At 40.0% G+C, this 18,434-nt stretch overlaps 1 protein-coding gene across 1 annotated transcript; it reads left to right on the top strand.

The window, feature by feature from the left end:
* Positions 1–14,867: 14,867 nt before the first annotated feature.
* Positions 14,868–18,074, top strand: LOC139145462 (arenicin-1-like). Its single transcript, XM_070716660.1, has 5 exons — positions 14,868–15,137; positions 15,521–15,658; positions 16,481–16,597; positions 16,902–17,052; positions 17,452–18,074. Exons 1-5 carry the CDS (start codon positions 15,057–15,059, stop codon positions 17,547–17,549), a joined length of 585 nt encoding a protein of 194 aa, XP_070572761.1. The 5' UTR covers positions 14,868–15,056; the 3' UTR covers positions 17,550–18,074.
* Positions 18,075–18,434: the final 360 nt, after the last annotated feature.

Here is an 18,434-nt window from a genome sequence, read left to right as displayed (position 1 = left end):
AAGAAAACTGCAATTAGTGTTGCTACACGATACGAGTCAGACGTCATTTCGACGGCTATAGAGACAATACATACACGTTTACAGGAGACTAGGTGACAAATGAAGCGTCAGTATTTCTTTACTATAAGTTCGCAGACTCAGCAGAATATTCACAATGAGTCAGCAATGCTCTATGTCACGTGATGAAGTATGATGAGAATACGACTTTGCATATATATTACCTTGAGATTCAATACAAGTGACGTAGGACGGTATTGCTGTCAAGTAAGGATGTCAATAAATGGCAAGATAAATTCAATGTAGAACAAAAAATATTAGAGTTGAGAAGCAGCTAGGACGACGCTCCATTCTCATAAAAAAAGGCTATCAACTTCAGTGCTGTCGGCGTGTTTGCCTAGCGCCACCGGCTCGGTTCCTCCGTCACCGATGTGTTTATGAGGGAGCGTGCCTTCTGTAACAGAAGTATTGCAGTCCCTGTAGTAGCTAGAACGATTGCAGAGGGCCGCTCCAGATGAGTACCTTTAGCAACTTTGCTTACTCGTTCTTTGGGTTCATTATAAGATACCCGCTGACAGAAAGTTAATGTCATGCAAAAGTTGTAAGGTGTGGTCAAATCTTCGGAGAAATATGAGAGAGAAATATATTGTCAATTCAATTTCGTTGAAAACCAGGACTTGCCAGCACCGAACAGGACCTACACTCAGTGGTCCGCAGAGCCGGTCGAAGCAACACAGTTTAATCGAACCGATGATTATACAAATATTTATGCGGTTAGAGCTCTTAAGAGCCTGCTTTATTTGCACAAATACCTCTGCAGGGTGTAAGGAGAGTCCCTCCATTTTTGTCATATGTAAGTTCCCTCCCTCCTAACAACATGAAGGTAGTTTGCGCTTCGAAAATGAAGGATTCAAGGAAAGTTTAAACCATTCACTGTCACGGCAGAATCAGGAATAAAAATCACAAGTCACTGTGCAAAATTTAGGTACAAGAGAAACAAAAACCCCAATATTTACCAGTATTTGAATGTCAAAATACCCACCATTTCTGTGCTATCTCTAATGGAGAAAATAAAATTGCCTACATGTATTTTCACAAAAGGCCAAAAGAATATCGTAAAAGTTTGAGAGTCAGAATATGTCTCCCAGCGCCTTCCTCCCTTAAAGTACCCCGCTTGTGAAGTCTGTCCCCATTAAAAAGTTGTTTTCAGTGGCAGGCATAGGACAAAATACGTCTGGTTTTTTTAAAGGCAAAACATTTATCACTAACAGAAAAAAATTAAAGCTACATGACTTTTCTCGACTGCCAAATTAAACTACATGTTGACGCGAAGCATTGTATTTGTATGCCATGTAATTAACAAATATTTTCCCTTATTTTCCGTGACGTTACCATCAGTCCTGATCGTGTGTGAGATACACATCTAAGTCTAAAGCTCTTCTTCAGAACAAAAAAACTCAATTTTTATAAAGTTTGAATCGGAACTACTTCCAGTTTTACTTTTTTGACTGCGGCTATCTGTCTCAGGTGTGCTGTCTTTGGCCTTGTAATAGTGTCACTTGCCTCGGGTTGTTTCTTTCTTCTTTCGCATTCCAGGTGCACTTCCTATCATAAGTTTCTGCGGGTAATTTTCGAGTTTTGAGATCTCAGATGCTACGATTTTTGGTAAGATTTTATCAGGTCAAAAGGGATATAACATTTTTATTTGAATTCAAATACACACAGTTTTGAAACTAATGCCAAAAGTTTGGAAGACTCAAAATATTGAGGGTGGTATCAGTGCAAAAGTGTATGAAAAATCGCAACGAAGTAAGTCAGTGCGTCAACAACGGTTGAAAATACTTGTATTAAACCTTATGTGCTTTTTTCGGTACAGCAGAAAAATGTATGATTTGCCTTTGGCCTGTCCCCGTGAATCTCAAAAATTCCATCATTTATTCCTTGAGATCCGGGAAGTATATACTCAGCTTATAGCTAATAGCCATTCAATATGTTCATGTGATGTCCAAGCACTATAGGAAAAAATTGCGAGACAGGAGCGAGAAAGGCAGTTGGAGAGATGAATCTCTTGTCATTCTCACAGCTACCGGTGAGAATTCAAAAATTCTCACCAGTGAGCAGTGAAAAATGCTCTACTTGGTGAGATAATAGATTCTCATCGGTGAGAATGGAAATTGTCACCAAGCACGGGAAGAATGGTAATTTTTGCGGTGAGAATCAACCAGACTCACCATTCATTGGTGAGAATCTGTCAGACTCATTGCTCACTGGTGAGAATTTTCCAGATAGATTCACACCAGTGAATAAAAATTCTGGCTGATTCAAAAATAAAAATAAGCAGAGTTATACAAATGCCCAGAGAAAAAAAGTGTTATTCACTGATTTCATATTCCATTTTAGCATTATTATTGACCAAACATTAGTAGCACTATTAACCCGCTCAGTCAACCCTGTGGCGTGTAATGAAAGACCAAGTCTATGATGTCAGGAGATACAGAACTGATCGAAGTGCAGTATCTATGATAGATTGCCCCCCAAAATCAAAGTAGTAGCAAACTTTCATTCTTTCCTCAGTGTTACTTAAAAGATCAACCTAAGCAGTAAAATACCAATTAAAGGCTATAATGTCTCCCAAACTGACCTTCAAAGCTGAACCTATCACAGAGTATGCCCATACGTTGACTACGGCTAACATCTCCGCACCGTGCCTGCGTAGTCACAAGTGACCGTGTGCCCCGTTCGTCGCCGTCAAACCAATTTTATTTGTTGTGTATACAAAGCAGTCTGTTTTGCAGAAATAATGAAAAAACTATTTGCGTAATTTAGTTTAGATTATTAAATACGGAAACGATCCAAATAGATAATGTGATTTAAACTAGTCTTGTGACTTTGCACCACTATTCACATATTTCTAAACATCATAACGTTCAACGGTTACCTATATTGGCTTACTTGTCTTAAACGCGTACACCATGTGACCTCCTGAAAGAACTTCAAATAATGTTTATACTTTTTTCCGGGTTCATCACCTTCCTGTGACGCAAACGAATGACGTCATGAAGGAAGTGAAAGACGAAATAGAAATGAACTGATTCATAAGGAGTGAGCCGGCATGAATATTCAATGAAACACTACTGTCTCTGTCTATGGATCAGGGCAATTTATAAGCACAGCTGACATTCCTGAGTAGCCGCATGTAATCGTGCAACCAAGCGGAGCAGCCTCGGCCCTCTGCTCGGCAACTTGTTTTCTAAAGAAAAAAGTGCGGCACAAGCAAATGACACAATCGATGACTGTGAGCCTTAACATAAATTTGTTACTGGAGAAAAACGAAATTTTTGATTCAATGTCGATGCCCGACCTACATAGCCAACTTCTCGAATTTCAGAAAGTTAACTGCAATTAGTGTTGCTACACGATACGATACGTTATTTCGTTGGCTATAGAGACAATACATACACGTTTCCAGAAGGCTAGGTGACAAAACAAGCGTCAGTATTTCTTTACTATAAGTTCGCAGACTCAGCAGAATATTCATAATGAGTCAGCAATTCTCTGTGTCATGTGATGAAGTATAATGAGAATACGACTTTGCATGTATATTACCTTGAGATTCGATACAAGCGATGAAGGACAGTATTGCTGTCAAGCAAGAATTTCAATAAATGGCAAGATAAATTCAATGTAGACAACAATATAAGAGTTGAGAAGCAGCTAGGGCGGCTCTCCACTGTCATAAAAAAGCTATCAATTTAAATGCTCTTGGCGTGTTTGCCCGCGCCACCACCGGCTCGGTTCCTCCGTCACCAATGTGTTTATGAGGGAGCGTGCCTCTTCGGTAACAGAAGTATTGCAGTCCCTGTAGTAGCTAGAACGATTGCAGATCGGGCCGCTCCGGATGAGTACCCTTGGCAAGTTTGCTTACTCGTTCTTCGGGTTCACATAAGATACCCGCTGACAGAAATAATAAATGTCATGCAAGAGTTGAGAACAGGAGTAAGGTGCGGTCAAATCTTCGGAGAAATATGAGAGAGAAATATACTGTCAATTCGATTTCGTTGAAAACCAGGACTTGTCCAGCACCGAACAGGACCTACACTCAGTGGTCCGTAGAGCCGGTCGAAGCCACACAATTTAATCCAACCGATAATTATACAAATATTTATGCGGTTACAGCTCTTAAGTGCCTGCTCTATTTCTAAAGAAGAGTTTGAGACTAAGAGGTGTACCTCACACGCGATCGAGACTGTTGGTAACGTCACGGAAAATAGGGGAAAATATTAATGAATTACATGACATCCAAATACCATGGAGTGCCTACCACTCGTAGGGCAGTACATAAAGTTTTCAAGAACTTAGTTTTATGAAAATACATGTAGGCAATTTTATTTTCCCCCTTAGAGATGACACAAAAATGGTGGCAAATTTGAATTTCAAAAATTGATAAATATTGTGTTTTTTTTCTCTTGTAAGAACATTTTGCACAGTGACTTTTGATTTTTATATCTGATATTGACAGTGAAAATGTAAAGTTTGCTTGAGAAAAGTTTGAGCAAAAGTTTGAGTCCTTCATTTCAAAGCGCGAACTACCTTCAGGTTGTTAGGAGGGGACTTCAATATGACAGAAGAATTGAGAGATTCTCCTTACACCCTGCAGAGGTATTTGTGAATGTAGCGTTAAGTAAGGAGATACAGAACTGATCGAAGTGCAGTATCTGTGATAGATTGCCCCTCAAAATCAAAGTAGTAGCAAACTTTCTTTCTTTCCTAAGTGTTACTTAAAAGATCAACTTGAGCAGTAAAATACCATTTAAGGCTATAATGTCTCCCAAACTGACCTTCAAGGCTGAACCTATCACAGAGTGTGTCAATACATTAACTATGCCTAACATCTCTGCACCGTGACTGCGTAGTCATGAGTGACCGTGTGCCCCTTTCGTCACCGTCAAACCACTTTATTTGTTGCTTATACAAAGAAGTCTGTTTCGTAGATAATAATGGAAACATTATTTGCGTAATTTTAATGGTTAAGATTATTAAATACGGAAAAGATCCAAATAGAAATAGATAATGTGATTTAATCTAGTCTAGTGACTTCGCAACACAATTCACATATGTCCAGACATCACAACCTTCAATGGTTACCTATATTGGTTTTCTCGTCTCAAACACATAAACCACATGACTTCCTGAAAGAACTTCAAATGATGTTTATCCTAAGGCTTTATTCCGGGTTCATCACCTTCCTGTTATATAAAAATGACGGCATAAATAAAGTGAAAGACAAAATAGAAATGAGCTGATTCACAGGCAGTGAGGCAGTGGGTCGTCTTGAGCATTCAATGAAATAGATCCGTCTCTGTCAATGGATCAGTGCAATCATAGCACAGCTGGCATTTCTGTGTAGCAGCACCTCATAGTGCAACCAAGCGGATCAGCCTCAGCCCTCCGTCGGCATTTTGTTTTTTGTCCAAGTTTGATTTGATGTCGATGCCCGACCTACATAGCCATCTACTCGAATTTTAAGAAAGTTAACTGCAATGTGCTGCTGCACGATACGAAACGTTATTTCGACGCTGACAGAGACTTGATGTCAACGTTTACAGGAGGCTAGAGGAAGTAACAAAAGAAGCGTCAGTGATTCTTTTCTATAAGATCGCAGACTCAGCAGAATATTCATGATTAGTCAGCAATTCTCTGCGTCACGTGATGAAGTATAACGAGAATACAGAGCATATTTTACCTTGAGATTCAATACATGTGACGTAGATTGCTGTCAAGCAAGAATTTCAATAAATGGGAAGATAGATTCAACGTAGAGAACAACAGACAAATATCAGAGCTGAGTTGCAGCTAGGGCGGCGCGGCGCTCCACTCTCATTTAAAGCTTGTATCAACTTCAGTGCTGTCAGCGTGTTTGCCAAGCGCCTTCGGCTTGGTACCTCCGTCACCGATGTATTTATGAGGGAATGTGCCTTCGGTTACAGAAGTATTCCGGCCTCTGTAATACCTAGAGCGCCGCTCCAGATGAGTACCCTTAGCAAGTTTGCCAACTCGTTCAGCGGGTTCATCATCATAAGATACCCGCTGACAGAAAGAATAAATGTCAGGCAAGAGATTAGAACTGGAGTTCAGTAAGGTGTAGTCAAAGCCTGTGAGAATAATGATTGTCTGAGACAAGAATACATTGTCAATTCGATTTCGTTGAAAACCAGGACTTGTCCAGTACTTAACAGATTTTACACTCAGTGGTCCGCAGAGCCGGTCGAAGCACCAGTGTTATATATTATACCTCAAACGTGGGAGAATGTGCCCGAGGGTAGGTGACCATTTGCCCGACGTAAGGTGGGCAAATGGAGGCTGCAGCTCCAAGGGTACATAGTCCCTTGTTTGGGCTATATTGTTTTTATTACATGCCATTCTAACACAGTTTTCACTCGAAATATTTAGGTTTATTGGCAAATCATAATCAAATGCTTTATTTCCATCTTAGACAAAAATCCGTTAAAAGTGGAAAGATTTTCATCATCGAATGGTGCATGGTACTATATATTTAAACTACTGTAATGTGGTTTATCAATTTTTTTAGCAGAATTTTCCTAAAATCGGATTTCCTATGCAAAAGATGAAATTTCAACATTTTTATATTGAAAAGTTGACTGTTTGAAAATAGTTCCGGTTCACTTTCAGTCAAGTGATGACTATGCAGCCCGCGAAGTCATCGACATCCTATGGAGCGCGCGACGTTCGATATAACATGCATGTAATAATCGAAAATACTGACTGCCCGCCTGCCCGGGGCAGGTAAAAATGACGTCGAGCTGGTAAAAATTGAATCTTCCAGCCGGTGGGCAAACAAGTTTCTCGCACCTTCCGAATTGACGTCTGCGACGAGCATCAGACACTACAGGCGGTACAGCAACATGCGTGTCCCATTGTCTACGTTTAAGGGCGTCATGAGGTTGAAAATCGGCCAGGCTACCTGCCATTGTGGCGACTCCGGCGACCAGCCAAGCTAAACACTTCAGGATCTTGTCAGAAAAATCAATCAGTGGAATAAATTGATATTAAAAAGACAACATTCAATGTTTTTTGTCAGAATATATTGCTTTTGGTTTGACTTTTCACCGTATGCTTTTCTTTTCAAAGCTTGAACTCTCGTTCATCCGAAATGGTTAAAATTTGCCGTCTGACCAACATACTCAGGCAAAACATCGAGCTGCAGGTAGGCTGCGAGTTGTTGACAGGCAGCCGGTTGGGCCTCCTTTAAAACGCAAAGCAAAAATGATACATCCCGTGTGACCCGATAAAATCTGACAAAAAAAATCGTGACATCGAAGATCTCAAAACTAGAAAATTACCCGTAGAAACTTATGGCAGGCATTGTACCCGAAATGCGAAGGAAAGACAGAAACAAAATTGAGGCAGGCAAGTGTCACTATTACAAGGCCAAAGACAGCATACCTGAGACAGATAGCCCCAGTCAAGAAAGTAAGAATGGAAGCAGTTCCGATTCAGACGTAGCAAAATGTGAGTCTTTTTTTTAGAAGTAGAGCTTTAGACTAAGATTTGTATCTCACACGTGATCAGGACTGAAAGCAACTTCATGGAAAATAGGGAAAAGCATAAACATTAATGAAATGACATCCAAACACCATGCTTCGTATACATTGTGAATGTTACATCCAAAATGCAAAAGTTTTTGGCTGTTGAGGAAAGTCATCAAGTTTCTTTTTTCTGGGGATTAATGTTTTGTCTTTCAAAATTGGACATATTTTTCCTGTGCCAACCACCACCGCTGCAGACTGAAGACAATTTTATTGAGAGGGACAGACTTGACAAGCAGGGTACTTTAAGGGAGACGCGACTCGCGGAGGTATTCGGACTGTCAAACTTTTACAGTATTCTTATGGCCTACCACTTGGTAGGAGCTCATTTTGAACCGTATGGAGTAACAGAAGTCTTAACAGGCTTAGTTTTGCGAAAATCGGGAATTTTATTTTCCACCTTGATGAGATTAGACAGGGTTGTTGGCCGATTTGAACTTCAGTTATCGGTAATATTGGGTTATTTGTTTCTTCAGTACCAAAACTTGTAAGGTGACTCCATTTTTTTATTCTTGATCGTGAAAGTGAATGATGAAAATTTGCTTGAGAAAAGTGAGGTTCAAGGCCTTTACTTTCGAGGCGCGAAATACCTTCAGGGCGTTAGGGGTTATGTAAATATGAAAGAAAAATGGACAGATTCTCATCATACCCTGAAAAGGTCCTTGTGAACGCAGCCCTAAGTAATGAAAGAGTAAAAAAGTCAAGTGTTTCTCAGTCTGTGACATTTTGTTGAGAGTGCTTGATAAGCCCCCTTTTCAATAAATCGAATTTCATTCAGGTCTCAGACAATCATTCTTCTGGTTGGATTTGACCACACCTTACTCCCGTTCTCATCTCTTGCCTGAGTTTCTGTCAGCAGCTATCTTTTGATGAACCCTGTCGGACGAGTAAAACTTGCGAGCAGAATCATAAGGAGCGGTCCTCTGCAATTGTTGTAGGTACTACAGAGACTACGATACCTCTGTTACTGAAGGCACGCTCCCTCCATACACACACCGGTAACGGGGGAACCGAGCCGAAGGCGAACACTCAGATATCATTGAAGTTACTAGCTTTTTTTATGAGAGTGGTTCGCCGCCTAGCCTGAGCGGCGACTCAACTCTGATATCGCCTGCTCTCTGCATTGAATTGCTACCTCACCTGCATTGACCCTCAGGGTAATGAATGGATTGTATGCTAACGCTTCATCACGTGACACAGAGAATTGCTGGAATATTGTGCTGACTCTGCTAACTCATGGAAATTCACTGACGCTTCTTTGGTCACCTCCTAGAAACGTTGACATCAAGTCTCTATCGCCCTCGAAATAAAGTCTCTTAAGATGAAGTGGCAGTGATTACTGTTAATATTTTAAAAATAGGGTAGTTGGCAAAGTTGGACCTCAACTTTGAATGAAAAATGCCCTTTTTTCTCTCTTCGAAATTTATGTTTAGGCTTGTAATCATTGATCGTCCATGTTGCTTTGTCGCACTTTTCCCATAAAAACAAGATGTCGACCAGAGGGCTGAGGATGCTCTGCTTGGCTGCACGATCAGGTGTGGCTATTCAGAAATGCCAGCATATAAAGTACATCCATTCATTGACAGAGAGGAAAGTGTCCCATTGGAATGTTCATGCCGGTCGACTGCTTTTAGATCGGCCTTTTTTCATTTCGTCTTGGATAATAACTTAATTCAAGTCCTTATTAGTTTACTTAACAGGAAGGTGATGAACCCGGATAAGCTACATTATTGAAATACTTTCAGGAGATCACATGATTTACTTGTTTTGAGACAACAACAAGCCGATAAGGATAACCGTTGGACGTTGTCACGGTGATGCTTATGTGAATTGTGGTACAAAGACACTAAATTTAAACCAAATTATCTAAATTCTGTCCGTGGCTAATTATCTAAAATAAATTACAGTTTTTTTCTTTATCATCTTCTCTGCAGAACAGGCTACTTTGTATACGAAACAAACAAAATTGTTTGTCTGTGACGAAAGAGGCACACGGTTTCTTGACTGGGCAGTCACGGTGGATAAATGTTAGCTGTAGTCAATGCATGGACATACTTTGTGGTACTAGGTTCATGATCAAGTAGAAGAAATGGCATCTTTGGAGTCTGCACGAAGATACGACGGGACTATATTTTATCATTAGGAACTTGACATGCCCATATTTACACAGAATGGAACAAAACAGGCGAACGGGCACAGTCAATATTTTTTTAATATTTATTTTACCTAGTATCTATCACATTTCAATCGAAAAGAGAACTCAAAAGATAGCAAAACATGCCCGTATATGATCAGCCTATGATTTAATGACAGCACATTTTGCCCAGTTCTTCCGCTACCACCTGTCTAAGGGGAAGTGGTTAGACATGGTTTGTTATTGGTTCACTCTTACTACAATCCTATCAGCACTTTATCTTTTCACCCCGCATGTAACCTGAATTTTTCTTAAAGTGTTCCTCTATTCTCCTCCTCCAGAGGAATTTATACATAGTCCTGCTTTAGCATTTTTTGTACATTTTTCCGGGTTCACAGCCTTTATTCACCTGACGCTAGATTGAATGGGCATGCATAAATTAAAAAAAAAAGAATAAACAAAGAGGTGAAAAACAGGTGACCGATATATAATGGCTAGAATCATAGGCGACATAGTGTAACAATCTTTGAACCGTTGAAGCTTTTCAATAGTATCAATGATATATGGGTTCAGAACGGGACTGTAACTCTCCGAACACCAATCGAATTTCAATGGGCATCGTGGGGAATAAAGAATGGTTCCCTGGTTGGCATATTTGTGTAGGCTCGCGAGTTCATACTTAGAGACAGAAAATAAAGAATTTGGAACATAAAGTCAAAATAAAATAGTATTTCCCTGTTTAACTACATTTAAGCCACGCATAATCTACAAGATGCCTTCAAAAATGTCTTCTCAGATAATTAATATCATAGGCATGATTTTGATTCTTGATTTGTACTTACTGAGAGTTTGAGCAAAGGTTTAAGTCTCACTGTGTGACAATTTGGAAGCGCGTACTACGTCCTTGAGGTAGTATGCGCCTTGAAAGTGAAAAACATAAACTTTTGCTCAAAATTTCCTCCAGGAATACTTTAACCATTCTCTTTCAAAATAAAGAATAAAAATTTAGGGTCACCGTGCAATTTTCGGTCCTAGAGAAACAAATTACCCAAGATTTACCGATATTTGAAATTCAAAATGGCCGCCATTCATGTGTTAACTCCAAGGAGAAAATAAAATTTTAGATTTTCGAAAAACTAAGATGGAAGTTTTCTTACACCAAGAGCTGTAAAATAAACTCCAACAAGTGGTAGACCGAATACGCAAATGAGTTAAGGCAGGGGTCCAGCAGGGGTCCAGACTGAATTTCGAACTGAATTTTATTTCTCAAAAACTACTGGTCATATTTTGATGAAATTTGGTACACATACGTAGTTTTAATAGCTCTTTCAGTGTATGTCACTTAAATTTGCATAAAAGGTGTCACGTGATTTTTATATTGACATTTTGGCGCCAAAATCGCGTATATTATTTATCGGCATATTCCAACTTGTAAACCACATTTAAACTATGTTTTTTCGGCGTATGATAATAGAATGGGTTCAGAACAATCGATCAACATCCTTTACAAAGAAAAATTCCTGAGTTAATTGCCTCAAATTTGCGCCAAATACGTACGATTTGTAGGAAAAGTCAATTCTTGGTTAAGTTTCGGCGATTTTTTAAAGAAACGCTGCCAAATCATACATGTTTAAGGTATTGTTGTAAAGATATTTTAAGCCTTAGTTTGGGGATAGCAAAAGTTCAGGAAAAAATTGTGATCTACAAGTTGGAATTTTCGAAAGAAATCTGGTCGCTTTGTGCGCGATCGGGCCATCTCGCAAGTAATCCAAAAGGTCATGACCCCGTCGCCTGTTACTGAAACAATTTGTAATTTTAAGCTGAAAGTGGCTGCACACATCATCCCTCTTGTCTTGTTTGTGCTTTTATGTGTTTTCTGTCTGTATCGGGTAAGGTTGTTAGTGAGAAAATTAACAAATTGGTTGTTATAGCCAAGGTGAGACGTGGAAGTTTGTCTCAGACCATCGTGACCTTTTGACCCCCACGTTTCCTACCAGTTCGTTCCTTAGTGGCTTATGTAAACATAGAGGTACCAAATGTATCTCCATGACATAAGCACATCTCTTCCTGAATTTTATATTGTATATATGTTGTTGATCTCTGCATTCTTCTTGCAGCGAAGCAAGAATACTCATGTTTGGATAGTTTTGTGTCCGACTCTGTTCATTAACCCTTGTCACCTCGTTCCTCATGCCGTGGACTTTGGCCTCAGGATGGCTGATGTATGGATTTCGTTTCTACCCGATGATCGGCCTTTTCTATGTGTTCGAAGTTCCACACAGTGCTTATATGGACTATCTTTTGTTGTGAACACTAGTGTGTCCTTTGTCACTTCGTTGGCTCGATGATGTTCCAGTTAGGAACTTTGTTTGTGATGTGATTTTAGAGATTTTCTGTTGTTATCTCATGTGTGGGCAGTGTTGTTTTATTAATATTCATGAGCCCTAATGCATATTCATGATAACGTTTGACGCCCATGCCTTAACCTACTTGCGTAACGGAATGATAAAAGTTCGATAGTCCGAATATCTATCCCAAGCGCAATCTACCTTAACATTGAAATGACCAGCAGTTGGACTCCCTCGGGAAACCACAAGCGTAATAAATTCAGTTTCGGTAATACATGACAGGGCACAAGCAAACCGTAGCCATTCCGATATCGCATTCTGCAATCCATAGTCATTTCTACCAAATCAGTCACTACAAAAAATGGAGCAAAAGAAAGATAAAGAGAGTCATCTAGATTATTTTTGCTGTCGTCGGTCACACGGTTGACAAAAGAAGCTGTAATTCTTCGTGTCCTCCGAGAATTGACGAATAAACTAAGACTGATATTGTCATAACACATACTCTTCTCAGGTGTACAAGATTTAGTCTTTGTGTCTTTCTGTACATAGATTCAGGTGCCACGAATAATGCACTTTTAAAGGGGTCCTTATTATGATAAGATATTGTGCATGACGAGTAATATGAGCTGACTAATTTAAGTCCAGAGGGTAATTGATTAGCTGTTCACAATTTGCCCTCAAACTATAAATTTTTCGACTTCCCTCCTGCTCTCAAACTTCATTTTTACCCACTCCCCATATATTTTGCCTGTTGTCCCTCCCCATTGAAAATTTTTGAAACCCCCCTGCCCTGTGGCGAAAACGAACGTGTCGATTTCCCCTGCCCTTGAAAAAATTTCCCCTTAAAATTTTATCATTAACCTGCAGACATGAAGCCCCCCTGCCCATTGAAAGAGAAACCTGTCAATTTTCCCCCCGTCCCTATTTTACAAGTAACTTCCCCTCTCCTCGTTTTTCCTACATCCCGGTTCCCTGGCCAATCAACTAGGACTAAACCGATATCTGGTCTGCCCGACAAAAGAATATTGAAATCTACTCCCTGCAAGCTAAAAAATGTCCCCTGCCCAAGCAAAATTAAAATTTCCCCAGCCCTCAAAAAATTGCTCCCGGAATAGCTTTTTCGATAAATAAGCTTAGTTCCGTTGCTTGCACCTGTAGATTCACGAAGTCGGGGGGCAACTGCTAAACAGCACAACGCTTACACAAGCATATCGAGGACGATCGAGGACGATCCAAACTCATGGCAGAAAGCTGTATGGGGCCTGTAGCGACATACAAACCAAGAGGCAGGTGCCATGAACTAAACTTTTTGTGCAGAAAGGTGTTTTTCTGCGCAGATTTTCAGCGGGCGGGCAAATTTAAAACCTAATCAGCGAGTGGGGAGAAGGAAATAAATATTTACTTTGGGCGGGGAAGAAATATATACTGTTAGCTGCTCGTACGGTGTTGCGTTGATCTTGGTTGCAAGGGCAATGGAGAATTTCAGAAGTGGGGAGAGGGCAGTTGGGAGCTTGTATTGTTGGGGGAGTGGGGAACGGGCAGACCATAGGGTATTGGAGGGCAGTGGGCATCAAAATTTAGTGGGAGGGTACACTTTCATGGGCAGTAACGAACAGCTCCACTTTCCCCTCCAAGTTTTAGGTCAAGGTAAAAAATAAGTTAAATCGGTATATCAGATTTCAAGACATGCTCTGTGATGATTTTGCGAAATTGATGAAATCTTCCATTTGGCGGCACCTGAAGAGGTGATGTCTCCCCTCACCCAATTAATCAGGAGACGTATCAGGTCACTGTTTTGAGATGTTAACTTACATCATTAAAACAAGGGAGCTGCTATATATCATAAAATTAATCAAGGTGACAAAATGGTAAATTTTAATCCTGATGTTCCAACTTTGAGTAATTTTTCATTCCGAGGTGTATTAAATGCTCTGCACAGCTTTGTGTAAAAGGCTAGGGCAAAGACCCTGGTGTCTAACCTGTAGACTTCGAGAAATCATGATGAGAGATTCTTTTTCACAAAGTAACTACATGTAAATATAATTCTAGGGTACTTTGAACAGAAGTGAAACTTTCAAGGGAAATTTACGCTGGCAAACTGCTGACCCTTCCTGGTGCCTGTTGGCTTGTTTGCTTTTTCTTACAGTCTGTCCGTCGAGCAAATTACATGATTGTACAGTGTATGACTTCCGGGTCCACTGGTACGAGAAAAACCACTGTCAAGAAACTGTGTGAACGCCTTTTTTTCCACAAACAGCTGTATTCTCCAATTAATTTGGGACAGGTCCTAAAATAGCAAAATCGACTCACGATACCATTTTACCCAGGTTCTTTAGAACCGCATTACTCACTTCATCCTTGCAAGCACCGTCCGCGGTAAATCAAGTACCTCTGACAAGTCCAACATGTCCATACACAAATTTATATAGGCTGTTCTTCAGTGAAGAATAACAGTTTATTCAGGCTGTGTCTGTTGTTCAAATTTGGAGTCAATGGCGAAAACCTCATCTAAGTGAAGGTCACCCAAAAGGAGGGCATTGAAATGAGAAACACGCGCACTGGCCTCACTGAATGAAGGTAGGATGAGCCCATGTTACGACTGATTGATACGATAAATAAAGGCATGAAAGTAAATTGTATGCAAGTCCGGATCTCTGGTTATATTGATTGCTTTGGAAATCCAAGATTTATGGGAGAAACACCACATCAATAATGACATCTAGGTACTAAAAAACATCAGGGCGTGTTGTCACTGACCAAAACTAATTTTCTGAAACATTTGGCGAACTTCCAAGCAGGAAAAGTATTGTCTTTAAAGAAAAATATTGTTTCCCACCATACGAAATGCATATAAGGCACGGTGTTGAGGCATAAAGTCTTCAGAATCATTTGCGCTCAGCAAAGCCGTGCAGAGACCAACTCAACTCAAACTGAGGCACGTTAACAGAAGCTGCAGACATCGGAGACAGAATGAAGTCATTGGTGATCGTTGTTGCGTACCTGGCGATCAGTGCGGTCCAGTCTGCACCCGCTGATCCCGCCGACTCGAAGGTGAGACATTTCTCTGGAATATATCCGCTTCTTATATACGGTATACTTTCGAATTCTATTTACATAAATTATGGCCAAAGGAGAGAAAAAGAATCTTGTAATTATTTAACGGTTAGCAATATCTTGTGTTTCCACATCTGTGTCAAAGCGGTTGTGCTCCCTCCTCGCCGTCCATGCAAGGGGGAGGTTGAATCGCAGCGCTTGAAGCAGACCCCATATCGAAGACAACCAGCCGCCGACTCTTTCACATCATGAATTTTCTTTCACCGAATTATTACATCTGAGTTCTACATTGGTATAATATCAGATTCAGTAGAACAAGTTGATGTAGATGTGTATTTATTTATTCATCTATCTAAACATGTGTACACCTGATATTGCAGGGCAATACGTACTCTGTCACTATAAATGATGGTGCTAAGGAAAGAGAAGAAATTGTCGTCATTGATGAAGAGAAGAATGTGGAGATTTTCAAGAGTGTGAGCTCAGACGATGCTGATATCGTTGAAGATTTTAACACGGTGAGTAATTAATTGCATTCTGTTGTTTGGCTCCCCAGTCCAAGCGAACGGCCTGTACTTCTTTAATCGTCTTGTGAGGATACATATTCTCTTCTACAACAACCTGCCAGATGAAGACGGTTAGAAAAACTATTGAGGACAATCGAAAAACAATATAAGGAGGCGAATTTTATGTTAACTTTTAAAATAAGTTTTCTACGGTCATCCAACCCAAAATGTCATTATTTCTCACGCGGTTTGGAATTTCAGGTAAACTTTATGTGCTTTAAAATTTTTCGCGATGCGATCGTGGCAGATTGCTGACCTCCAATATTTAGCCGACACGATCAAACTCACGTTCACCAGCACGATAATAGCCGCTCAACTTTAACCCCGTGATAGCATGAATACAAACAAGTAAAGATGACAATGAGCCATATCATTGTCGTTCATCTTTCATTTGAACCGGCACTCGAACGCTTATAGATCAAACTAAAATGAGCGTCTGTCAGAATTAGTGAGACAAAGGCATGCAATCTGTCGAAACACCTTTTCTGCCTGGTCTTCCTCCTCCACTTGAAACTTTTAGGAGCTTCCTAAACCTGACCCAGGAAAGTTGCCAAATTATGTCTTTTCTCGGGATGCCTTGATTCCACCCGAGACAGATGTCGTCCGATTATTGAAAGTTGTGGGATATGCTTTCTCATTTAGCTATCGATAAGAGAATTGTGGTCTGTCTGGCGCTGAAATACCTTCTGAAAATTGCGTTTTGGGTTTTAAAATGCGTTTTAAATTACAGAAATTGTAATCTTTTACAACCAAGAATTTCAATCTCATCGACAGGGACTCGAAGCTGTCATTCCGAGAGACGGCGACTCGTGCTACGTCAAGCCAATGAACGACGAAGACAACACTTCACCGGCAGATTTGAAGGCAAACATCGAGAGTGGAGACTCCAAGGTAGGTCCTATAGGGCAACGCGGAGAGAACAAGTCGATGTAATGTTGACAACATAACAATATCGATGATGTATTAGAGAAAAGGCGAGGGAAAGTGTGACAACTTCGTATCTCCCAAAAAAGTGAACATTTTCCGAGAACTGCAGCATCATGAAAACGTGATATTACCAGAAAACGTAATTTTATAGCAAACTGTTACAGCTCGACACATATACATCAACATAAAATGTACTCTATATTTGAACAGAAACATAATTTTTTCCGTGGCCTGACAGCTGACAATTCTATTATTATCTCTCTTTCAGAGCACAAATCCAGACGACGATGAAAAAGACGAGTACTATACTCTGGCCGGTAAACCAATCATAAACCGATCCGTCGTGGGCGAAACCATCTCCGAAAAATGCGAAGGGAGGAACATCTATTGGTTGACTGCTCTGTCACACGGAGATCAAAGTAAGCGTTCTGTTAAAAACTAAATTGAAGATACGTTGAGTGTGTGTTTAAGGAAACGGTGTTGTTACTCCATCACACATATCAATTTTAAAATGCAACGTGTTTAGAGAGTTCCGACCGGGGTTATTTATCCAATTTTACAATCTGATCAGTATTTTGTCAACGATCAGCGAAGAAAAAAATGACAAGTCTATCTCAACACTCGATAAATATCACAGGGGCAACGCCCCTTGTATCGCCTTGTGCATACCCACTCGATTTGTTTAAGAGTTATAGCCGAATATAGTGTTAGCTTCACAGCAGTGGAGCAAGCTAGCTCAATGTTGTATGCCATTTTCATTCGTTTTGTCGATCAAGTTGAAAGTCAATAAGTACACAAATTCTTTCTTTTCACCGCAGATCGTGACAAACGTGCCTGCTACTGGTATTTGTATTGTAGATACTACATCAGTAATGGATACTGGTGGCGAAGATGTTGGTACATCATTCTTTGTTAGTACCCGTCGCATAGCAACGCTAATGCTGGCTAACGACGCATGTGCCAGCAACGTAACAGAGATCCCTCTCTGTCTTCTTTTAAAAGTTCTTTTTTGAAATGTATTTTAGTAATCGGGAACTATAATGTGGCTATAACAAACTTCATGACAACGAAGAGCAGATTTTTAAAAATTGTTACATGTAAATGTGAACGTTACTTTGTTGAAGAGATTAGAGAGAAAGCTTTGATTCGTACAGGGGCAAGCTGGATAAATACTTTCAAGATGTTCCCATTGTTATTGTCATTTCTATTTGTTTTATTTCTTGGACCTGGTAAATTGTTTATAGGTTACTCATAATTTGACATGTTCTTATGTCACTTCATACTCACACTATAATTAGCCTTTTTATCAATATACTGAGGTCTCGATATGCTGTGTTATCATCGCCACAATCTTGATCAACCGTACGAGAAAAAGAACATCACAGGTAAAGTAACTTCTCAGTCTTGGGATCGTTAATAAAGGAACTAAATTTGAATTTCAGATTTATTGTCATCTCTTGATTTCGCTATGTGAAAATGTGTATATGCGTCTGCATTGGTATGTTCTTGGCGTAAGTGTGGGTTTTTAATGATTTTTTGTATGTCCGTAGATATCGAGCCCTTCACTTTCCTAATTCGTCCTTGTTGTTTTGAATCAGCTGCATCCAGTGACAAATGTTTCCCCTTCGCCTACTCACTCTTCTTCCTTCTTCTAATATGCGAAACTTGGCAAAAAAATCACCGTTTGCTCTCAACACGATTGGAACTAATTTGGGATAATTGGATTTTCATACTTTACATATTTCTCAAAAGTGTTAGATGCCCTAAAGCTGAATGTTTCAATATCGCAAATTACTCACAA

This window comes from Ptychodera flava, chromosome 12, assembly GCF_041260155.1.
Source record: "Ptychodera flava strain L36383 chromosome 12, AS_Pfla_20210202, whole genome shotgun sequence".
Taxonomy (NCBI): domain Eukaryota; kingdom Metazoa; phylum Hemichordata; class Enteropneusta; family Ptychoderidae; genus Ptychodera; species Ptychodera flava.
The sequence above is the reverse complement of the archived record's forward strand: the minus strand, read 5'-3'. Positions and strand labels throughout refer to the sequence as shown.